The 25,074-nt window shown below is 32.1% G+C and overlaps 3 protein-coding genes and 1 non-coding gene across 5 annotated transcripts; 1 reads left to right on the plus strand and 3 right to left on the minus strand.

Annotated features, from left to right (window-relative positions):
* Positions 1–1,160: 1,160 nt before the first annotated feature.
* LOC100644702 (protein maelstrom 2) lies at positions 1,161–4,946 on the minus strand. The gene is made up of 10 exons (XM_003401603.4): positions 4,766–4,946; positions 4,181–4,382; positions 3,707–4,090; positions 3,463–3,626; positions 3,136–3,384; positions 2,893–3,021; positions 2,748–2,790; positions 2,609–2,677; positions 1,471–1,527; positions 1,161–1,384 (listed from the first exon to the last, which is right to left on the minus strand). The coding sequence occupies exons 1-10, from the start codon at positions 4,883–4,885 to the stop codon at positions 1,371–1,373; spliced, it is 1,431 nt and encodes a 476-aa protein (XP_003401651.1). The 5' UTR covers positions 4,886–4,946; the 3' UTR covers positions 1,161–1,370.
* Positions 1,829–2,020, minus strand: LOC125386608. Its single transcript, XR_007226942.1, has one exon. It is a non-coding gene; the product is annotated as a U2 spliceosomal RNA (small nuclear RNA).
* A 9,950-nt stretch (positions 4,947–14,896) lies between the features above and the next one.
* Positions 14,897–20,239, minus strand: LOC100648658. Its single transcript, XM_012317539.3, has 5 exons — positions 20,021–20,239; positions 19,368–19,565; positions 17,221–17,429; positions 16,414–16,554; positions 14,897–15,555 (listed from the first exon to the last, which is right to left on the minus strand). The coding sequence occupies exons 1-5, from the start codon at positions 20,136–20,138 to the stop codon at positions 15,538–15,540; spliced, it is 684 nt and encodes a 227-aa protein (XP_012172929.2). The 5' UTR covers positions 20,139–20,239; the 3' UTR covers positions 14,897–15,537.
* Positions 20,240–20,377: 138 nt separating this feature from the next.
* On the plus strand, positions 20,378–24,520 carry LOC100644582. 2 transcript variants are annotated; one of them, XM_012317538.3, is made up of 3 exons: positions 20,378–21,590; positions 21,941–22,689; positions 23,413–24,520. In XM_012317538.3, exons 1-3 carry the CDS (start codon positions 21,424–21,426, stop codon positions 23,811–23,813), a joined length of 1,317 nt encoding a protein of 438 aa, XP_012172928.2. In that variant the 5' UTR covers positions 20,378–21,423; the 3' UTR covers positions 23,814–24,520. The 2 variants fall into 2 exon arrangements, with proteins under 2 accessions (XP_012172928.2, XP_003401650.2); XM_003401602.4 differs by having other exon boundaries at positions 21,941–24,520.
* The last annotated feature ends 554 nt before the right edge of the window (positions 24,521–25,074 follow it).

The following is a 25,074-nucleotide window of genomic DNA, read 5'->3' on the forward strand; positions in this document are numbered from 1 at the left end:
ATATAATACATTACAATTATTTTGATAATTTGATTTTTTTATATACAATATTTCCCCTTCAGTTGTGTTTATTTTAATACAAATTTTTTTATATACAATATTTCCCCTTCAGTTGTGTTTATTTTAATACAAATTTAATAAGCATATAAAAACAACATTTTGGTACAAATTATAATTATTTCTCTTACATAATTTTGAACGTCTTGTATTTTTATCAAAAGCGCTATAGAAAAGGATAAAAGAATCTCTCTTCGATCGTCATTTTGCCTTATAGATTCTTGCTAGACTTGATCGCAACTCGACGGAAAATCAAAATATTGGTAAAGGTATATTCAAGAGAAGTAGGTATATGTATATACTTGGGAAAAGAACGGAAAATTAAGCATATCTCTGTATTATGAAATCCTACTTATCAACAGAGGCGTAGGAACATTATGGAGGTATCAGACGAGGAAACGAAATTATAGAAGAGAGAATATCTATATTTCATGACCTAACAATATCGACCCATTAGCCAATGAAATTGATAATGAATAAATAATTTCAGGCCATTCTTTTATGAATTTTTCTTAATAATAAAGTTTTACTTAAGTGTAAATATAAAAATATAACGTATAATAAAGAATTCCATTAGTACGGAGCTGTATGTACTATCAACTTCTATAAAATATCAGTTTCGGGCTCAAGTTTAGAAACTATATCTTCATAGAGTATTACCATATTGATGACTTAAAAATTAACGTCTGTTAAATGAATTCCATCCATTTTATTTTTAATAAATAACTTTTATTTATACATATTATGTTTCGAAACAACATATATACATAGATAGTTATCTAACTCGGCGGCACGCCGTCGCCAATTTGAAATGTATGAGTCAGCCATGCACGCGAAGAATGTACGAATCAGCCACTTGTAAGAAGTAAGTCTAATTCCACGAAATACTATCATTTATGGAAACCCTCGCATTCTTGAATAACTTTAACTTTTCTTGAATAAAATTTATACATAGTCTAAGAGATATCCAAAACACAACGGTATGAAAACAGAACCAGAATTAAAATCACAAAAACTTTTATAAGGCAGTTTAGCATTTTAAATCCTGTAATAAGAAAATTACAAATTATTCTGAGATTCAAGGTTTAGATAATAAAATTCACTTTCATTAAAAATTAATCGTATATTTTCTTTATGAACTTTCATCTTTTTTTATGTCTAAGTTTGTAACAAAATATTGTTCTTTTTTCATAAAATAAATTACACACAAGTTATGTAAGTCTTATTGGTAAGAGCGTATTTCAAAGATTCCATACGAATTTGTAGTCATAGAAAAAGTCCAATCTCTTTCATACCAAAAGCTATTTGTCCTATCATTTTGCACGTCCTGCATACAAATGTAAAGTAAAACTTATTATAAAATCTTTAAATATAATTGTATATTAAGATTCAATTTAATATATAAAATTTTACCTCTGCCCAAAGGCAATTTTAACTTTGTAGTATCTTTCCTAACTGTACCTCGTCCTCCTATATTAAAACAAATAAAGATTTTAAAATTAGAAATACTTCACATAAATTGTACCATATAACCCGCAAAAAGTAAAGAAAAATTACTTTTACACAAAATATTAATATGTTTTATTATAATATATATTTTACTGAAATTATTTGTGCACTATTTTTCTCAAGTTATTATAACTTTCATATTTCGTAGATAGAAAGGTACTACAATTAAACGAGTATTATCGTATATTTTATTCAGAAAAGTCATATTTAAAGTAATAGTAATGTACAAAGTAATAAATTTAAAACTTTATGTTTTTAAATAAATTATCAAGCCAATCCTAGCGGCACTGCAATGCTAGGCTGACTCACGACAGAGGTGGAGCAAGCACCAACCCTCCGTCAGATTCCAAAAATCAGTTTAATATTCTGACTTCCCAATGGGAAGTGTATCAGATATTAAGCTGATAAGAACAGATACTACACTTTGATCTTAGCCATAAGGCCGAGAAGCGATAATAATCCTGATTTTCTTTCTGAATATAACATCTGTATCTCCTAATTTTCCTAGCGAGAAACGGTACTCCAAAGAAACCACCTAGCGGTGGGGTTTTCAACTATTTTTATTTATGTATAGGGTGTAAGATAAGCATATATCACAATTCATAAGACTGATTCTATCCTTGATTTAAGAGAGATTATGTAAATAAAAATATTGCATATTATAAACAAATTTTTGGACATTCTAAGGCAAAGTCAATTATGTGATATTTTTATCTAATTACTTTTCACCGAATAAACTGGTAATACGGAAATAATCAAATGTACTGATATTTTTCTTACACTCTATATACAGGATAAAATAGTTGGACACTCTAACCTAACCCTAGCCAAACTTTAACCTCACCATTAAGGGTAAGTGATTTCTCAAGGCTACTGTGTGCAAAGTATACATTTTCATTGACATTTTCTTTATACCTGTTATAATTTTTTCGTTTGTTGTATACATTATAGCTTTTTAACTCTCCTTTGAAATATAGGTAATTGGAAATTCATAAAATATATTTAAAAAGAAAAAAATAATTTCTAGAAATTAATGTCTCACCAATTGGAGGAAAATTGGTAACATCGTTTAAAAGGTCGAAGGTTTCCTGTGTTCCACTAAGAGCTTTAGCTAAAATATTATAAAACATTTAGTTATATCACACAAAATCGATGTAAGTAGGACACAAAAATATACTTACCCATCGTTTTCGGTGCTCGCAATGGGCGCATTGGCAAATTTAGCTAAAAGTTTGCGAAATAAATTATTTTCAAATTTTATACTTTGTACATTCGAATTAACTGCTTGGAAGTTCAGCCGCGACAGTTTGAAATACTTATACTTACAGCTGCGGTGTTGGATTGGGATGTACTAGCTTTAGCATGATCAATTATGTCCACTTTACTCTCCATTCGTCTATTTTTCTCTTCTTCGTAAGATCGTGAAGATACCTTATCCCTATACTCTTCAGATACCTAATTATATTGAAGAAATTTTGTATTTGTCAGAATATGAAACAATATCACCCTCTCTGTCTCTTTTTTTCTTACATAATTTTATATAATGAAAATTAACAATTTATTACTCACTCCATTCACATCAGCAATTGTTATCCTCTTTTCCATTATTTTTAAAGCCTTTATCTTCAGATCAATGTCATCAGTGTTTGCGGTAGCAGCATCTTCCTTATTAAATTCGAGGGAATTCTTGTATGGGCAATGCACACCTTCGATCATTTCAATATTCATGTATTCACAGCAATAATCACATATCGTCATACCCCATCTTGTTACTATAGATTTGCTGCAGTATTGAGGTACATCTACAATTTTATGGAACTATATGGAAACCAAAATATACTATTATTAAGAGTATTATATAATATTGTTGATTGGAAGTATTTTTTGTATGCATACTTCACACTCGAAGCCACGTGTACTGGATAAGAAGTCTTTTGCAAATTCCATTTCGGCAAGAACAAGAGGAATGCTGCGATTGTCTACGCTCCGTACAGCAGCGTTTCGTAGTTCTGCAAACAGTGCTTCTATCGAATAGATTAGATAGTCATCAACAGATTCACCTAAAATACAATTACTAATTAAAAACGTTGCCAAAATTTCGTATTATCTTCCGTAAACTGTTATAAATATCCATAGTTACCGCTTGCTTCATTCAATCTCTGTAGCAGTGATTCTACAACAGGACATAAGTTTTTCATAGTGAACAATGGAGGATACCTTCTCCCAGTCTTATTACTTTTCATAAATTTGGAGAACTTATTATACATAAGTGCGAAGTCACATTCTCCATCATCTAATTCTATAGGGATTTGGTGTGTTTCCTGACTGGTTTCTAGTGCATCTCTTTTCCATCCTAAAGGTATTTTTACCTTTAATATTTCATGGTATATATTTTGAATACCATTTTGTATACTAAATTCTGCAACTGCAAATTCTGCAGGACAAAAGTCATACTTGTTAATTCCTATGTCTCTTCTATAAAACCAATTGACATGTATAAATATGAATTTTAGATTTTGCAAATCTGTAACAAATGACAATATTAAATGTTAAATAATTAATCAATATCTTAAAAGTTCTTATTAGAAAAGAAGATTTAATTTGGAATACTTACTATTATGTTGTACACCCATACAAACTATAGATTCTATATATTGAAGCATGTTTTGTTGAAATTCCTCCTCTCTCTTTTGCTCTAACTCTAGCTGAGCTACATTTTCACCAATTGTAGTTCTATTACCTACTGTTATCTGGTCTTTTATCTTGTTATTTTTTGCTCTAGACTTATAAATTCCTTTTTCATGTGGAGGAAGATTCTATGATAACATAGAATTATATAAAATACTGTAATTTCCATTAAAAAATTTTATCAGCAAATAACTATTAAAAATCATTAATATCACATATTCTCTTGAATATCACTTTATATATAGGGACATAAAAAAATTTGAGAAATTTCTCAGTCAGTTATTCTACTGTTAAAATGACCTTTGTATGTTAACACAAACATTTACATTCAAATTCTTCTAAATGTTTATATTATGTAAGTATTTTAAATAATGATATATATTTTTAAATTACAATTATCTATTAAATTGGAATATTTTTTATTCAAAGAATGGTACGTGGTCAGTTAAATTATTGAAATAAATTGTTAAATAAATTGTTAAATAAGTTGCCGAAATATGAAATATATCACCTTCCAGTCTTCGCTACAAAGTGATGAAAGTTCTTTCATATTTCTTGGGACAGATATACCACGCTTCTTTTGCTCTTTCGCCCAGTCAAGAGCAAAGAAATAAAATGCATTTTTCGACATGTTCTATATAATGCTCAACAATCCACATTCGACGAAGAACCGGGAAGAACTGTTCCTTTGTTTGATTTTACATCGCATAGAGCTGACATTTGTTGGTAGTGCCATCTTCAATACCGAAGAATTAAAATAATTCGAAATATGAATTACAATCATACGTTATTTGATTATTGATTATAAATTATGGAATTTTTATATTATATGAATATTGGATAGGACATATATTGACAGGTTGGAGGCAAAGAATATGGAGAATATTAATATTATTAATATATTGTATAATATACATATTAGTTATGAAATTATAATATATATAGATTTATTGGGAATTAATAGTGAAATTATAATATATAATACTTATATATTGAGATTTAGATAATAATCTTTTTCAAAGATAATTTTAATTTATTATTGTGAGAATATAAAGCAGTTCTCTCATTTTTAAGTTATTATACAGTAATATATTGACAATAGTATTAATTAGAATTATGCTATCGACAATTCATAACATATAAATATATATATAGAAATAATTACTATCAGTAAATAAATATTACATATAAACAATAATAGTTGATGAAAGTTAACTACATGAGTGAATAATGTAGTAAAAACGAAGTTAGAGTTACATATACTTATAACTGTATATGTATACATACAGTTGGTCTCGAAAATATTCGGGCATTAATATAACTTTGACTTCTATGTTCTATGTCCGAAATAAATACACGTAAGAAAACAAAAATATTTTAGTCTATTGAAGTATAGTATGTTTAGATGTCAGAAACTAAAGAACTTTTGACTTCAAACAAATTGTTTAAGTATTAGAAGAAGTGTCAGAACAAAGTGAATTTTCATTCCACAAAAATATTCGAACACCTTATAAATTATTGTTAAAAATACTAAAATGGTAATATTTTTAAAAAAGTTGATATTTTACCCGATACCCCATTTGTTCAATAATATGTCTTAAGCAGTTTAATATGTTGAAGATTAATGTTTAATTAATAATCGATACTGTATTTTTTCCTCCTCTAGACTAATCTAATGCATCATCATCCAATATGTTCAATATTCTTGCAAATTAAAAATGCACCTTTCTTCGGTTTACCTTGTAATGCTCAGGAAACAGTACATAATTAATTAATAAATATTTTATTCTTGATAAATTACAAATCAATAAATTTTTTATTTCTGATATCCGTGAACTGTATCGTAATATATTTTATGTTATACGCTTTTACAACATTGTATGTAAATAGCAAAAAAATATACTGATTTATTAACTGAGTACTGAAACATAAATCGAAGTTAAATGAATTTAAAATTTGTTAGAATACTTCAATATCGATAAATTTTCTTTGTTGAAATTATATTAGCTCATGCATGTTTATTTTCTTTGCGTTTCAGTCTAACCTATGGACTTCTTTAGTTGGAATAGAATATGCTAACTCTCGAAAGCATATTAGGTATCTTTTCTAGGAATTTGGCGACAACCATATCAGTGCGCGCTCGATTTATCGGCGATCTCTTTCTTTCCACTTCTCTTAAACCGAAATTCGCTGCGCAAGCTGTGGGGCGGGGGTCAGTTTAGAGTCGAAACTCGAAGCAACCAGACGTTTGTTTTTGTTATTATTACTTCGTGATAGGTGTTGTTTTTCTGCAATGTAATAGTAAAGTGGAATTTCCTCTCTGGCAGTACTATTATAGACATTTTTTAGTGCTGAAACCGACGCTTTTTTTTTTGATTAACGTACGTTTCTACTCAATAATTTATTACAATCTTCTATAACCTACTATTTGATTATCTTTATTGCGTTACCATGTTTTTGGTTGTCACATTTGCCGGTAGTTCGTATAATGAACTTTTAAAAACAATTTGATCTTGACCATTGTTTCACTTTTATACAATTTGTTCTTTTAATACATTTATTCTATTGTTTTGGTCTATCTTTGTTGAGATTATCAGCAGATTATGAGGAAACTTAGGAAACATTAGAAGGACGCCATGAAATTAACAAACATGGCGCGGAATGAAAAAGAATGGAAGGTGATCGGCGATTAATTCAACAAGTTCTTGTGGAGATTTGGTAACATTTGATTCATTTTAGTAGAGACAGAATCATTTATACGTTTGTTTTCTAATATTATTGAATAATTGGTAACGTTTATTTAGTATTCGATCAGTATATACTTTTAACAAACAATTCATAATCTTAACATAATTGATACGTAATAGAACGGAATTCTAAATTAATTTCGTGGTTCATTACGAATACTAAGATGGAAATTAGACAATATTAAAGAAATTATTTTATTATATTACTTAATTACATTTGATATTCACTGATAGGTTTGAACATATTTTGCGCATCGCGTCTTTTTCGTATTACGCAGCTTTGTTTAACTGTAAAAAAGAGTGCGCCATATTTTATCGGTACAAACTATGTTCGAAACTATAATTGCGAACATTCACTGTCTGATTTTTACAAATCAATTATATTATGAAATCGTAAACATTTAACATTAATAATATTTTTAACGTATTAATTAAATATTTGATGTTGTTAATATAGTAGTAATATTTTCATGAACAAACACTCGGAGTTGTTGGAAGAAAAAGAGATATGAAAAAAATATATTGCTTCTTTTCTTTAACCCCTACCCTTTAATAAAGTTTTTCTTTCAGAGAATTTTTGTGATCGCGCGCAATGCGGTCGTTAGAGTCAATGTTTGTTGCGTTATATTATTTTCAATATTCTTTAGAGTACATAGCTCTCATTAAATTTCATCATAATAATCATACAAGAAATTAGAGTCAATGTTCGCCGATTGTTATTTGCGTCATTAAGTGTTTTTCACTTTTTCCTGTTCATTAAATTTTTTGAACAATCATCATTGTGTGTTTCAGAACTAATTATAATAATTCATTTTTTGTTAAAGGTTTTTCACTCCTTCCTCTTCTTGTTACATCAAAAGAACCTAGTAGTGCTTCAAAAGTTGAGAATGTAAGTATCTACCTTCGTATTTTAAATTTAATTTTATTCCTTGTGTTTATTATTACTAATTAAAAAATACAACTTTTTCAAATTTTTCAAATAATTAACGCTGTCTTTAAGAAGAAATTATAATACAGATATTTGTTAAAACTGTTACAAATTTCTTCCAGATCTCGCTTCTTTGATTTATTGATGGTTTCACGATGACTTTCCTTGGTCTACAACAATATAAAGGACAACATTCTTTGTATGTAATTGTAAGTTGCATGCATTTTTGTTCCTCTAGTCACTCAATCATGTCGTAGGATGAAAGGTCCGAATCGACACGAGTAACTGGTTGTATTACGTAGAATTTTTGACGAGCATAGTGACCACGGGTATTTATTATACCCGTGAATAGTAACATTTTCTTATCTGTATTTTATATATTAGTTCAGGATAGATCTTCTTGCACATCGCTTTTTTTTATATTAATAATAATGTCATTGACGATTGAAATATTATATTATTACATAATATTAATATAATGATATTAATTGCATTAATTTAAATATTTGCAAAAGCCAAATATACATATATAAATGAAATGTGAATATTTGAATAAATAATATGTATTGAAATGACTTGGTTAAATATTTCCTTGCAGAGAAATCGGATACCCTCCGATTTCGTTACATGAAAAATTCCAATGATTGCATAATGATAGTGACAATAATAAATCTTTTTTCATTTCATCTTGTGTTCTTTGAACATAATATTCTAAAGAATTTAATTGTTTGTCTTTCATATTTGAATTTAAGTATTAAGTAAAAAAATATAAAGATATTAATGTTCAATTGGTACCGTACAAAGATGTATGCAATTTCTTGTGCAAGAAGAAACTTCGCGACTGGCAGATTTCGGAATCAAAGCTACAAATTCTGAACATTACTTTTGTGCTTTCGAAAATATGCTTTGACGAAGGGACTGCCTGAGGCTTGCATTAACATATAATTTAGAGTTAATTATTAAACAAATTTCTTATTTATTGTCAATATTTTATTTTAATATGAATTAGAATTATTAGAAATATATTAGAAAATTAGAATTTTAATAATTAATTAAAATATAAAGTCAGTTATTTGAGTGAATCATTATGTTTTTCAGTATTAGAATTTTTAATTTATTAAATTAATCAAAGTAGAAAATACAGTGATAGTAACTTGAGATAAAATTTGAAGATGCAGAATGCAGAAAGATTAGCCCGTTAAATACAAAACAGACGTACTAATATTTTTTTTAGTTAGGATTTTCAGGTTTTATTCTTTCCGTATCATTGCCAGGATCTCGCTCACGTGTCCAGGTGCTACTTGGGCGGGAGAAAGGCAATGGGTACGATGACCATTGATAAAATGATAATGTTTTTAGCGACTGACGACGCGTTAGTGTATCGTGCACGACGTACTTTCCACATTGTGTGTGTGTTGTTAGGCTGTGGAATTGCGTCGTTTCTTATAAATTTAAATACTAACAAAATAAATCTACACTATTATTTCAATCACAAGTTGTAGAAACAGTCTCTCTATTAAATATGGAACTATAGATAGCAATATTATTAATTTTGTCATGAAATTCTGTAAATGTAAATGATACCAAATTTCGTATCATTTAATATTTTTTTGTAAAATAAACACACTCTTTGTTTTTTATTCTTTCATTTTTATTGTGTTTGCACGCAATGGTCCCTAGCCTTCGTCAGTTGATTTCAGCTAAACGGTACGTAAATTAGAGTGTGCATGTTGTGTGTTAAGCTCGGGTGTCGGAGGTGTCCCGGGACGTCCTCTCTAGTGTAGGTCCTTTGCGCCCGAGTGTTTGTGTGAGAATCGTGGAGCGAGTGTGTTGGTGTGCCTGTTTTGCCATTTATTAAATATAGGGCTAGGTAGGATAGGTAGTATACTTTCTGGTGTGTTTGTTAATTATAAGTAGGTAGGGCCGGGCAGGTTGGCACAGTCTCTGGGTCGGGTAGGCGCGTTTTCGTGTGACCAACCTGTTTCTGGAAATTTATTTGAAAAATCGATGGTGAAACTGGCACGAGTAGAGCATGCTCTCGTCTCTAGTTTTGCCTATTGATTTTTCGAATTTCGCAGTCGTGGTCGCGAGCAAAGTCGAAACGAACGTTTATCGCTCGAGCATCGCTGTGATCGTTGGTCAGTCCATATGCACTTGTATCAGCTTTCGCTCTTTGTTTCATCTTTATAAGTCTTTTTTTGTTTGCGATTTAGAAGACTCGAGCTTAGATTTAAGTTTCAGCGGGCATTGCGCCCGAAGAAAGAAGAGGCTATAAGCTGAAGAGGCCCGGCAAACTGCCACTCAAGAGGGCAACTACTAATGGCTTCCCATCCTCTGGGTCATCCAGAGCATGGGAAGTCATTAATGTTACTATTTTGTCACTATGCTCGCTTTTACCATCTGTAGTTATAGTTGTAGTATTTTCTTCCTTGACCGATGTACACGTCGGTCCACCACCATATTGGGCAAATCGTGACTTTTCTCATTAGTGTTGCGAGAGATTGATTACAATTGAGTTGCGGGAAAGTTTCGCGGCTTTCTATTAGCGTCATGAGAGACTGATTACGGTTTGAATTAGAGTTGCGAGGTGACGATAATCGTGTTTGATTTAGTGTTGCGAGTTATGACATCGCGATTGTCTTTAGTAATTTTGATTTTGAGTTGTTAGAACTGTTTACAGAGTAATATACTTTAGAGTTTATCTTGTTAGCTGTCGTTTAAAGTTAAATTTAGAAACGCTAACTTTTCATTAATTTTATAGCGTTGCAATTAGTATGTAATATTCACGTATGGAAATTAACTTTATTTTTGTTTTAAGAATCAGTGTTGCGGATTCTCATCGCGATTGTTTTGATTAATCTTCTAATTAGAGTTGCGTTGACAAATGACCACGTTCTTCGAAGTAGTGTTGCGCCTGTATCATGCCCAATCTTCTTCCACTGGACTGTGGTAACACGATCCTGCATGATCCCATGCAGTTACACCGCAGTTATACAGATGGCTGCACTGGATGTCTCGTTTTTAGTGTTGCGAATATTTAAAAACCTGAGTGCATAGGTTAATAGCTATTAGTGTTGCGCAAATAAATAATTCACACGGGAATCTTATATTTTTTTTCTTTTTTTTGTCAATAGTAGATTGATTAACATTGAAAATGTAATAAAGCACTCGTAAGTTACGTGTAATAAATTAGAGTTGCGAAATACATAGAATTCACATTCCACTCACGGTTTATATCGAGTGGATACTTTGATGGCCCTTTTGGCTGGTACAGTCATTTCTTTTTCAGTATATTTTATTTAGAGTTTTTTTTTATTATTTAATTTGTACCTTATAATTTGTCCAGCTGGACATTTGGTAAATTTTTCTAATTTTATTGCTAAATAACATGTGGATGGCTACCCCCAGAGGGATACCATCTTCGAGTTTGTTTATTTTATTTCTTTAATGAAATCAGTGGGGTGTTTTCTTTTTAGTCCTCTTTTTATATGGGTTTTGCTCGTTTCAGCAGCCAGCTGGTTTGGATGTGTTGTCATTCTTTCCTTGTATTTTTGTGCGTATCTGTTGATTTCTTTTTTGACCCTTGGTATTTTTAGGTTTTTGCGTATATCCTTGTTTCTGACATACCATGGGGTGTTGACTATTATTTTGAGTATGTTCGACTGTAACAACTCTAGATACATGGAAAGTATCCAAGATTTTATACAGCAGTCCTTGCCCCTTCCTCATCCTCCAGTCGCTACACTACAATTAGATATTTGTATAGATAGGGCTCATGAAAACACTTTACGATGCAGATGAAATAAGATTTTCGATTAGGTAGAGATTTTTTAAATTTGTAGGTAAGATACTCTTAAGTTAGATTTATGGTTAAGTAGGGTATTTTTAAATAAGTGCTTAGTATTTGTATGAACGGTTAATATATAAGTAAAATATAATAATAATAATTAAATGCATGCATAATTTAAGAGTGGTATTTTAGTAGATAAAGTAGCGTAAAGTAGATAAGTCGTATAATTCTATATAAGACGTATATCGCGAATCAAAATTATTTTTGAGAGTCTTATTTCCAATCTTCGTTTCACCATTAACTCGTATATCCAAGATAAAAAAGAACAATATCAATTTCTTTTCCTTTTATAAGCCGAAAAAAGCAATTAGAAACTTATAAAAAAGATTCTTGTTATCGACTGAGGATTTAATGCTAGGTCTGACTGGATCTGAAATTAAAGTCAACGATTCCGTTCTTATTTAAAGTTTACTCGGTTTGTCGTTCTATTGGCCAAGACGACGTGTATTTTAGTAAGAAACAAGACTCCGCCAGACCCCATCTCTATGCTTCTTTATCACGAATTTATCACTTTATATCTGGTTTCTCGTGACGCATGTGAAGTTTCATTTTATCGCATGATCAAACGCTAGAACACGCTATTCGATCGATTCAGCCTTTTTGATTTTATTCTCTCGCTTGAAGTTTTTTATTTTTTTAGTGGTGAAAGGGTAAAATTAAGGGTAAAATTTAATACACATATGGAATATCGTCTCACAATCTCAGCAGCAATCTCCACGCGGTGAGATCTGGACAATCAGTATTATTTCATAGTAAAATTAACTTTAACTCCAACCATGACCAATATTATAATTTTTTTCTATGAAACACTAAAAGTCGTTTATCAGATGAATCGTTTTCGATGATTGAGTTAAACAATTTTTTGAGGTCGGTATTTTACAACGCGCTTCTTACCATTTCATACAGATAACATACGCAACATTACCGACTTAGTAGAGAGTAACATTATCTGCGTTCGATATATACAAGGTGTATATAGAACGTGTATATTTACCGACATATCTGGGGATAAAAACGCAAAGATTTTTTGCCAAATAAAATACCTTATCAATAAATTTAATGATTAATACAATTCCGTGAAACAACAACTATCATTGCGTTGTTAAAACAGCTCTTCTATGTCAGTTATTGTATTTGTTTTCCTAAATTATATATATTGAAATAGATACATATATGTACATATATGGACTTATAATATTTGTAATTTTTATGATCAAGAGGAAAGTCAGAAATTCAAATATTTATATTTACCCATATATTACAAGAGTATACTGTAAAACTCGCGTACTCAATTATTATATCTACAAACATCAGAACAAACTGACACAAATTGTACATTTCATGAGTAATTTTAGAAAATTAGCTTGCTCCATTTACTCTTCTTTCATTGTTTGCCCGATGTTAGCTGCTGTGCAATCCAATTTTGATTCTTCCCATCGCAGCTTTTTTCCATCCGTGTACTCAAACAAACATCAAACAATGAACATTTATAAAGGAGTTCTTAGTTATCATAGAAATCCAATATTCCCCCCGCCCCTCCCTTCGTATTCATAGCGAAACTGCGATTTCTAGTTCAATTCATAGCTGTAGGAATCTTATGATGTTTTCTTTCATAGTCTCTTAATTGATTCTTCCATTGCAAATTACTCCTGCGAGAGAAAAAAATAATTTTTCATAAGCAATTAAGTTGAGCAATTAGCGCTCGATGGGTCTGTTAATTAAAGGAAGCCATGCATTCTCTCTTCTACCTTTTGGCTAAAATCTATTAAAGGATCGTGCAATTAAAATATCGATCGAAATATTTTATTCTTCTTTCGCACTTTTTTATCAATAGAGTTAAACTCGTTTCCGATTTCCAGTTTGAAAGGGAGATGAATGGATGCATATGCACTAAATATATAAAATGTATACTAAAAAAATGTTCAAGTTTGATTTCATTAAAAACAGAGAACCATACGAAAAAATAGTTTTCCATACTTCCAGTTTATCTTTTCATAGACAATTACTTCCTTGCCGATTGTACCACGGTTACTGGCACATTCTGGATATGTCAGGCGCCGCTTCGGGGGAAGCTACAACTTCAAGTCTTGCCTTTGCGAGGGCGTTGCTATTCAATAAAAATACATTTTATATTACGACTATAATAATTAATTTACTCGTTTAATTTAGGAAAAATCGAAAAATGAACAACTCTCTCTTAAAAGTGTATAATGTCTTTTAACACATTTTAAGTATAACTTATCACAAAATAGGTTTTATTTCACATTTACGTAAAATTTCATTTTAACTCCTTCCCACTTAATTCTACGAAGCTCTCCGCTGTGTCAATAGTCCCAGACCTCGAAAACTTGAATTCGACCCTGGGTAATGTGTATACCTCCATAGAGCACAATAGGTTAATTTAGCTCCTTCACTTCATCCTGGAACCTAATACCATCAACAGAATTCGTGCAACTCAACGAACGTCTTATCTGAAAATGCCATCGAGCACAATTTCTCGACGCCATCTTCTGCATGTTCTCCCTGCCATCAGAATACAATTTAAGTTCATTCGACATGATCGTCGTTACGGTCGTGTCAAATTTCCTGTCGTTCATCAGACGTCGTACGTTGCACAAGCTCTTTCATCGAGATACCAATTTCTGATCTGCATTTTCGTCTCGAGCAACGTCGTTAAGAGGAATACTAAACGTCCTGATAGAAAGCGTATCGCGCGTTTTCAGGCTTGCACATCCCTTTCTAGGACGCTCATATGGTTGCCTGTAAATGGCCCGCTTCCGAGGGCCATTTTCTCAGTTTAGCTCGCGTGACGCTTTGTCGAACGTCTTAATGGAATATCGAGGAGCAATAGCGGGCTAGACAATGGGCTTCTGGCGTGTATGAGACGCGTCAACTGCTTCGTGAAGTCCTCCTGCTAAGTTTAGAGGTTAGGTACTATTATTCGAATGCCTTAACGATCACGCTGACGTTCAGATACACGTTAGGGCGTTGCTAATGATCATTTTGATCACGTGTACGATATTTTCTTTTTCTTTTGACTTCTTCAGACGCGAGACAGATTATGACCCATTGAATATTTATTTGAATATTTCATTCGAATTCTAGAAATTGAATGGTTCTTCAAACATGAGCCAGACCGTGACTCATTGAATATTTATCTTAATTTTTCGTCTTAGTTTCAGAATAAAAAGTGAATATTGTTTGACATACAATAGTTTGATGATTGTTATTGTTAATCGCAGCGTAACTATAAAAGGAATCACAAGGCAAGGGGCCAATTTCTTTACATAGGCTGACATTACAATTAAACTTCTTCTATTCACAATGTGTGTATATTTCTGTATATTTCTAAACAAACAAGTACAAAGTAACAATCTCTAATCTAAATACATAAGACTCCTCCAAATTGTTACAATATTTTTAAAGTAACGTATATGTATTTCAATTTTTATCTCATTACACATGAACCAGGGATTTTTTCACTGTAAACCATAAATGGCAAAAAAATGAAATTATAATAGTTGCTTTTTTTTTCGAAAAAGAGAAAAGAAGAAGAAATAATTTAGGTGAAAATGTAGGTTTCTGTGATTGTCATCGGTTGAGCGGAAGTACGAGTAATTTACACAATTCTCTTACATTTATACGAAAGAATTACATTTGTATGCTGCTTAATATCGGATGCTTTCGATTCGAATTGGAAATTACTGGATGAAGTCTACTTGCCGGCGGGCTATGCAACGGCACAGCAAGAATCCTAGTTATCTCTCCAACCTAACCTAAAACGATAAAAAGAGACATTTGTGTAAATTTGTTATTAAAATCGTGGCTGTGCTTCAGCGAATTCTTTCAGGCAAAAAATTATTCTGCAGGAAAGAAACGATATTGGAATAATGGCACTTTTTATTTATCCTTCTCCTTTTTCCTTTATCTGCTTTATATTAACCATTTCTAAGTTATAAGAAGCGCTCAACTATAGACACAGCATAATAGTATTAAGTTTAGGTTAGGTTGCAGCTGAATTCAGATTTAAGGTAGAATTCGAATTGAATTTCATTTAGATTAAGTTTGGTAATTTAAGTTACTTTTCGCTAGACTTCGATTGAACTTAGTTTGGTAATTTAGGTTAACTTCAAATTGAATTTATTTTGGATTTAGATTAGTTTTGGATTGAACTTGATTCAGCTTAGAGAAAGCTTTGAATTGAATTAGGTTAGATTTGCATTGAATATGTTTCACGTCTAACTTAGATTAAAATTAAGTTTAGCATCGACTCGGTTTAGGTTAGGACTGAATTTAGTGTATTCTTAGATTATGTTTCACTAAAACTTGTTTTAAATTTAAGTTAGCTTCGAATCCTCCACAATATTATATTTGGATTCTCTCAAATATTATCATCTTTTCAATCTACTCAAAGAATCTTTTATCTCTACCACATTTTTAAACACAATTTTCTTTCCATCAAATAAGAACGAAAAGCTGATCTCTTCACGAAAATTTCTCCTCTCTCATATATATCTATTTGATTTCTCATCAAAAATAAATTCTCCCGTTGGATGAAGAAGAATCACATTTGAGATTGCTTCCAAGATCGTTATTAATCTTTTCTAAACCTTAAGAAAGTTCCTATTTCTTACGTTGTCCGTGTTCTCGACGGATAGCCTGGCGGATTCCATTTCGCACGATCGATTTTCATTCAGCTGCAGTTGCTCGGGGGCCTCGGTAATTAATTCGTTGAATCTGGCGGCCACTTGCTTCCATTTCACCAGATCGGCCGGCTGTAACAGCGAAACGATCGATCAGTCGCGTTAAAATCCTCGTCGATCTGCATCGTGATTCGTTTCGTGGCTGTTTCTGTTCTTTGGGTTAAACCGAATCAACGATCCACTCCGCTCGAAGGGATCTCAAGAATTGCACAGCCTCGAAAAAATTGCGAACACGCTGTAACAAAGGAGCGTTATATACGTGTGTATATATATATATATATTCACAAAGAAGAGGCTGACACTGGTTTCGATTGGATCAGTTAACGTTATATACGTAACATAAGATGCCCTGTAAAAATATGAATTTCCATAAACATGTACAGTCTGCTCTTAACACCGGAACCTACCACACCAGTCAAAACGACTGGGTTTACAATTTTATAAATGTGCCCACTTTCATTTAGGGATCATGGTTCCAGGTGGGTTAATGGTACCAAAAATGTACTGCATAACATGGAATTCCTTAGTGTTTTAGTGTAGTAGTGCTAATAATTAGATTTTTAAAAAATATGAATTTGCATGAACATCCATAGTCTAGCCTTAACAGTGTAGTCTAACCTTATAAATCATAGTTTCGATAATTTAACAAATTTAAGGAAATCGTAAAATAGAACCTGATCTTTACGTAGTATAACAATTTCGATTTCTATTCATTCGATTGTGTTGAGAATGATTTACCGTCAAAGTAAAAAAGACTGGAAGAAGTGCGATTGGAAGTGGTGACCCACGAAGCTCTGATCTTTCGGATGGAGGGCCAGAGAGTGTCAAGTGTCTGAGTAAATCAAGAAGGCCGGCTAGAAGCTCTCCGTGACGACCACCGACGTCTTGTCGTATCAATCCTAGTGCATCCTTGGCGATCATGTGCGCAGTCACTCCGGGATTGTCAGCTGTTTTACGAAAAGTTATCATTCAGTCGTTAGTTCTTTTTATTTCGATGCTCGTATGGAGATAAATAAAGCATCGAAATAAATACGAGATAAATATAAAAATAAATTTATATGTGAAGAAAAGGAATTATGAATTTTTATTTATTTATTTTCTTAAATAGACAAACTTTATCTGCGAATGACTAAGTTAAGAAAAATAAAAACTAAATATTTGTACCTAACGTTGGTAACGCTCGTTCTAGTTATATTCTAGTTATACATTTAGGTAGTATCTAGTTAGGTGGTACGCTTGAAGTTATTCACTTAGATCTTTGTATCACCAAGATATTAATTTTATAAGTTACAAAAATCTTTCTCTATAATACTACAAACTAAAAAATAAGACAAAAATTTTTATTTCAATTATATCTAAATAAAAGTACCGCTACAAATTATACAGAAGAGAGAAGAGGAAATGAAACGTGATATAACAATAAAATTTCACAGATAGGCAGTTTGGTAATTCTCGTTTGTTTCTATAACGAGCGCCAGTCGATTTTAATTACCAGCACGTATCACGTATCAGGATCTTTTATAGCGTAGAATATCGTGTCGAAACGTGGTCATTCGAAACCATGTCAGGAGGGGAACACGAGTGCATATTGTTTCCAAATATCTGCGGTTAGGTAACGCGAGGAATTATTACTTAACGCCATGATGGCTGGACTCGTTAATTTAATCGATGATTCGTATCGTTTGGCTAGAATGCAAACGGATATGCCGCGTTTCATAAATTTGTTTAAGTAAGAGTAATTTCATGTAGAAGTGAGAGGGAACACAAACATATGATATAAAAATTGGCAAACCTTTTTTCTAGGGATTTTAATTTTTATTGGATATGAAGATAAAATAAATATTATAACATTCATCGAGTTGCTAGAGATTTTAATTTTTATCAAACATAGACACGATTAGATTTTATATTTTTTCTTTGTGTTTCCGTAGATTACACAATTCTTCTCTAGATTTCTAAGGATTTTAATTTCTATTGGATAAACAGATAGGTGGATTTTGTATCTTTTTTCAAGTTTCTATAGATCTTATATTTTTCTTTAGATTTCTACAGAATCTTAATTATTTTTCAATGGATTTAATAAAAATGTTTTTGTCCAAATATAAGGTGCATAAGTTTTTGAATTCAGAGAAAAATCGCCGCTTGAGATTTCGTGATCTTCATAATAGGATTCCCCAGTTAACCTCCTTTTTTACGATGCTTAAATAGAGATCATAACAGTTAAAAGCCAGGGTGGTTTTTAATTAAAGAAAGAAGGAAACACAAGGAAAATTTAAATATAAGAAAAAAATTGTATGCTCATGAGAATAAAACGTAAGTTCTACTTCAATTAGATCTGCAAAGAATTTTTGTTGAAGAATAAAAACAGATTTTAATTATTCAGTATTCTTCTCTATGAGATAAAAATGTTAATTCTATGAAATTTTACTAATTAATTTATAGTTCCATTTACTATTATTCAAAGAATTTTCAGTTTTTTTAATCCATTCAGCAATTAAAGTGCTTTTGGTTACCCCAAATTTTGTACAGTTATTCTATCTTGTATGTTATTGAATAATCGTATGAACTGTTATACGGAATTCTTCAATCGTCTAATTCACTTTAATAATTAGGCCAAAAATCAGGAAGTCATTTTAAAGATTTTCTCTAAAGAAACTGAAACCTCACGAAATTAGACCAAACTTGACAAATCACTTTAGGAACCTTACCTTTAGGAATCTTTTAAAATTTATTTAAAAAACAATAAACGTCTCTACGATGGGACGTTGGTACGACGCTATTCGTCGAAAAAAAGAGAAAGAGAAAATGGCAAAATTAATTTGACAAACATTTGGCCGGGTAATTCTTTCAATTAAAAGAAGAAGACGTAGGACTCTTTTGTCTACCAAGAAGAAGTTGTTGAACGTGCTGGGGCATCACAGGTTTCTTCAAATGGCTTAAAAAAAGTTGCAACGCGGCTGCGCATTCCAGAGCCACGTCGTTGTTCCCTAAATGAGGTTTCTCGCCTTTCTTCAACGAGTTCAGAATTCGTCTTCTAAGATCGCGACGACCAGCACGCCGAAATAGCCCTTCCTCTCTAGCATCTTGAAATCAGAGAGAAAACAGTTTTGTGAGTCTTTAATTAACCTAACCACGTCAGACTGTGTTAGTAGAAGAAAACGAAAATAAATATGTATATAATAATTATTTGGACGATTTGGGAACTTAATGGACAGCAATTGAATAATTGGAATTTAAGACACATATCATTTTTAATCGACTATGGTATCAAAACAGTGTTCGTTGTTCTAATAAAAAATTCTGTACGTTAATAACAGCAAGAAAATTTTATGTAGCCTTCGTGGTAGAATTTATGGCATTTAACTTTTATGGTAGAAGTTACTATATTTAGCTTTTATACGGTAGAATTAATAGTGTCGGAAGTAAGTAAAGAATAAAGATTTATCGTTCGAATAATTACAATTTAATTAACAGTACTGTATATAGAAACGTTGATTTACAAGAGCGAAAATTGTCTTGTAAATTCACAATTCCTTACGTTCTTTCAGAAAGTTGATGATCTGCTTGACTGATTGTAGCGATTTCTTCGATATTATGTCATCGTCTGTGTCCTGTCTGCGAAGAAACATTCGGTGGATGAACATTCGTAGCGCCATCTGCGATTGTGAACGATCCTTGACAAAGTAACTAGGTACTTAAAAGTAACTAGATACTTAACACTAGTTCGATGATCGAGAAAGCAGAACTCAAAATTTGGAAACGTAATGATTCGTTATTTCGAGAGTCTTCTTTTTTACAATAATTTTCCAAGAAATTCCGAAAATTCAAATTTCAAAATTTCCCTATTTTTGCATTGTTTCTCCCTATAGGTTATATTCTAAGTGAAATAAAATAGAAGGAGGAATGTACGGACGAGTTTCATTTACTTTCAGTTATTATTATCAATTATTATAAAGTAAATTTATTTTTTATTGTTATGGACTGTTTTCTAATCAAAGAAGAATTTTCTAACCTGATCAAAGTGAAAATTGAGAGGAACGCGAAGACGGTATTAGTAAGAGGAAAAGGTACAGCTTGTAAACGTAATCAGACGACAGAAAACGGCAATTAGTGTAATTGTACGACGCGTGTGAAATTAGTTGGAAATACACATGTAAATATTCATGGAACGAGAAATAGGGGCAGCTCGTATTTCACTCCAGTCACTTTTGTCAACAACAGGGAAACATTGCGCGTAACATAACAATAAATAATCGGATTATTTATTATTATTTCACTTTGATGACGTCTCATATATCAGACTGAGTTTCAGTTCCCCCACTTTTTCCCATATTTACTCAAACATACAATTTGCGATGAAATCGGTCGAACATTAAGGGAATTCATAATATTTGTAATTCTTATTCAGAAAATGGTAAAAATATTTGTAATTCATTTTCTAATAAACCGTTGGAATAATTTTGATCAAATTTTGTTCAAGTATTTTTTCTTATCAACGTGAAATATATTAAATTTATGGTATCTTTAATAAATTCTTAGAAAGAAAGTTAAACGATTGACAAGATATTGTCCAAAAATTGACATACAATGAGCGAAATGTGTTTAAAAAGTATCCTAATTGTGGCAGGAAGAAGATAGCTTTAAAACAAATATTTATTTTTTGTACAAGATATAATAATAATAATAATAATAACGATAATAATATATAATAATAATAGTATTTCAACGTTTATGCTATTGCATCACCATAATGTTGATCTTACTGATGGAAAAGGAGATCAAGGCTAACCTCAATCGGTAAATCATTAATGCATCTTCATTTCCGGCCACGTAAAGGAAACACGAGATTCTGACGCAACAAAGAGGAAGTATATGTCCTCGTCGAATTTGTAGCTTATAAAAGCGTCTCGACGAGGTCTGATCTTTAATAACCATATAAGCATGTTCGAACGATCTTTTAGACGATTTGTTCTACTTTGTCTGTTCGTGAATGCGATCTGTGGATCGCCACAGTTACGAAGCTGGGACGAAGAAGAGCAAACGAGAAATCCGAGGCATGCTTCCTGCCCCTCGTGTCGTCGAGAACGACCAGACACCCTGGTTTCATGGTAAGAATTCGAATTCTTCGCGTTTCTTAATTTCATCAGCTTCTAAATATCAAACTGTCTGAGATTCTTGAAAATTTTAGGAAATTCCATTTCCGCTTTACCGAAAAATAAATGAGCGATAGACTTCACTATGAAAATTAATCCGTTATTATTGGTTTTGCAGGAAAAAATTATCTAGAATAATTTTCTTTTCAACAAAAATTTAAAGAATCCTTTAAATTTTTAATCCCAAGAGATCCATGAACATTTTAAACAATTCAGACCTCTCGCCATAAGAATATTTTTTACCTTACAACTACCGATTTATTTTAATTGACATTGAAACGTTGGAACTGACCCTAAATTTCTAGGGACACGTCCAGAAGAGAGTATCATGGACTCGAGCCAGAAAGCAGTCCTTGGCAGAGCAGCGAACCATTTAGACGTAACCCAATCTTCCAGCAACCCTACAATTCTCCATTCAATGACCCATACGATGGAGCCTCGTATGATAGAGCCATCAGAAGCAGAGGGACCCCACCTGTCACTAAATCAACAGCCACCTGCAAACGCGAGAATCCCTTTACCATCGGACAAGCTTTCGATTTTGACGTGGCTCCTTCGCAAACCACCTCTATTCACAGTATAAATAATCCAGCATCCTCGTACCAATCTCATTTCACAGTTTCAAGAACTCCAAATAGAACACCATACAGAAAACCTAATTTCTATGACCTGATCAAAGACCAATCTGACTTGGTACCTTCGAGCAAATTGTATGCGGATTATGGCCTGACCAATAGTGAGTCTTCTATGAATAATTTAAGAAGACAATCAAGTGCCTTAGCTAATGATGAGGAAGATTTGAGGAACCTTGGAGCGGGGAAGGAGTTTAGCGTGAGCACAGGACCTGACAAGTATTTTGGGGATTATGGCTTGTCTAGTAGTCAGTCTGCTTTCGGTCATCCAAGGAAATCTTCAAATTTTGGAGTGAGGAAGGACTTTGAGGCGAGCCTTAATAACGAGGCTTCATTTAATAATTTCAGAAGATCTTCAGGTCTGTCAATCAGTAATGAAGAATATTTCAGGAATTTTGGGACGAAGAAGGATTTTGGAATGGGTAAATATTCGCCTAGTTCCAATAACGAACCTTCTTTCAATCATTTCAGAAGACCATCCAGCCTGTCATCTGATAATGAAGATTTGGGAAATTTTAAATCAAAGAAGGATTTTGGAATGAGCTCTAGGTCTGATAGGTATTTTAGTGATTCCTTTATACATGGCAATCCCATGAGTCAATCTAGCCAGAATTCCAAAACTCAAGTTAATCAATATTTCAAAGTTCAACCTAACCAGTATTTCAAATCTGAAGCTATCCAATATCCTAAAACTGAATTTAACCAGTATTCTAAAGTTCAACCTAGCCCATACATCAAGCCTGAACCTATCCGATATTCAAAACCTGAACCTATCCGATATTCAAAACCCGAACCCATCCAATATTCAAAACCCGAACCCATCCAATATTCCAAACCTGAACCTGTCCAATATTCCAAACCTGAACCTGTCCAATATTCCAAAGCTGAGCCTATGTATGAATATTTCAAACCTGAATCTAACCAATACTTCAAAGCTCAAACCAACCAATATTCCAAAGCTGAACATACCCAATATCCTAAAATTCATTCCAACCAACAATCTGCAGTGGGAAATCCTAGAATTTATGAAAGAGAACCAAAAGTAGTACGGTCCCAATTTGTCCAATCTCAAAGGACCCAGACATCAGATGATAGCAGACAGATCTATGCTCCAGAAGTAAAACACAGTTCCTACGATATTCCAGGGGAGTTGAACGTGTTCAGGACGACGCAGAAGGTTGCTGGAGATGGCGTTGAGATTGTTAATAGTAGCAGATGGGAGAAGCAATTGGAGAAACACGAAGATCACGAGTCTTACGAGATCGATGAAAATGGTGAGCAGATGGGAGCTGAGATGGTGGAGCAGATGGATGACAGTTATCAGGGTAATGAACAACTGGAATCTCGCGAGGCGATGCAGCAGGAAGAGATTAAGAGGAAAGGAGACGTCACGAGCGAAGATAATAATTCTAGGGACAAGAGTGGATTCTCGGGGAACAGGTCCTTGGGCGAAGATTCCCCGAAGACTAGATTGATGCAAATGGAGACGATAGGAGACGACGATGTGTCTGAAGAAAGCACGATAGAGACTATGAGTGGTATTTGATAGTTTGGAAACGATAATTGGTTAGAATGGGACATTATCAACGAAGACTGGAATAAAAATAAATTTGTTCGAAGAATTTTTTCAGAATTCGAATAAAATTTTATTCGAAGAATTCTATGGTTCGAATGAAATTTTATTTGAGGAATTTTTCGATATATTAATATTTAATAAAAAGCGATTAATTATTTAACAATCATCTAGATAAAATTTTATTCAAGAAATTAGTTATAATTCTTGGGCAAGTTCGTTTTATTCGTGCGCTTTATTTGATAGTTATTTGAAAACAATTTTACTCGAGTCATGTTCGAGTAAAAGCTGCGAATAAAAAACGAAGTTACTTAAAAATGACGAATAATTGTTTCAATGTTTATAAAAACATTATTCGTCATTGATCTCGAGATTTTATTTGTTATACGAAATAAAGTATGCCAAATTCCTGGCTTTACGAACAGAATAAAAGTATTAGAAACTATCTAACTTTTGTACAAAATGTTTCTATAAAATTTGTATTATAATAAGAATACTTTACAAATTAAATTATACCATATGTGAAACATCCTGTATACTTCTTCGTATCTTCATTATGTGGTTTAGATTCTAGGGAATTATTTTTACAGAAGCTAGTGAATAATGTGATTGTTAGATGAGAATTTGAAGAGTCGCTTTTGATGGAATAAATTCTCATAGATGGTGTTTTTCTCTTGCAATATTTATCCTCTTATTTATTTTTGCGTTACGTGCCATTTGGAATAATAGCTTGAAAGGTTGGACTAAAAATGGAAATTAGTGAAATGTATCGCCAATATTTGCTAAACAAAATTGCAGAATATCTTTATTGTTTTTTATCTACCACATCGTGAAACTCACTGGATATTTGAATAAAAATCTTCCGGGATATTCATATTCATGAAATTTTAATGTACGCGTTTTTTGATGCGCGAAAAATTCTCGATACAGTAAATATTCGACTGGGGCATTCGATCGTTACAATGCTCGTTTTAAACAGTACAAGAAAATGAATTTTTCTATATCGGATGTGAACAGTCACTTTAATCTTAATATCACCGCGATAAGAAACGACTCATTTTCTGTAGAACTAACCTACAAATTAGAGTGACAATAATTAAAAAGACATTAATATAATTAAAATATCATTTTAAGTAAAAGAATTACATTTTGTAATGAGACCAAAAGAGATTTCTCTTCCTATAGAATATTATATAATAAAAGGACGCATTTCTTTGAAAACCTAACCTAAAAA

Source organism: Bombus terrestris, chromosome 16, assembly GCF_910591885.1.
Source record: "Bombus terrestris chromosome 16, iyBomTerr1.2, whole genome shotgun sequence".
NCBI lineage: Eukaryota > Metazoa > Arthropoda > Insecta > Hymenoptera > Apidae > Bombus > Bombus terrestris.

Bases quoted from the DNA above. Each gene is read 5' to 3' on its own strand.
- LOC100644702 (XM_003401603.4), bottom strand. From the start codon at position 4,885: ATGTCGAAAAATGCATTTTATTTCTTTGCTCTTGACTGGGCGAAAGAG. The intron at 4,383-4,765 runs GTGATATATTTC...ATGTTATCATAG, and splicing joins TTTGTAGCGAAGACTGGAAG to AATCTTCCTCCACATGAAAA. The intron at 3,627-3,706 runs GTAACTATGGAT...ATTGTATTTTAG, and splicing joins GAGATTGAATGAAGCAAGCG to GTGAATCTGTTGATGACTAT.
- LOC100648658 (XM_012317539.3), bottom strand. From the start codon at position 20,138: ATGGCGCTACGAATGTTCATCCACCGAATGTTTCTTCGCAGACAGGAC. The intron at 19,566-20,020 runs GTAAGGAATTGT...TCTGATTTCAAG, and splicing joins CATCAACTTTCTGAAAGAAC to ATGCTAGAGAGGAAGGGCTA. The intron at 16,555-17,220 runs GTAAATCATTCT...TCGCTGTTACAG, and splicing joins CAGTCTTTTTTACTTTGACG to CCGGCCGATCTGGTGAAATG.
- LOC100644582 (XM_003401602.4), top strand. From the start codon at position 21,424: ATGTTCGAACGATCTTTTAGACGATTTGTTCTACTTTGTCTGTTCGTG. The intron at 21,591-21,940 runs GTAAGAATTCGA...CTAAATTTCTAG, and splicing joins CCAGACACCCTGGTTTCATG to GGACACGTCCAGAAGAGAGT.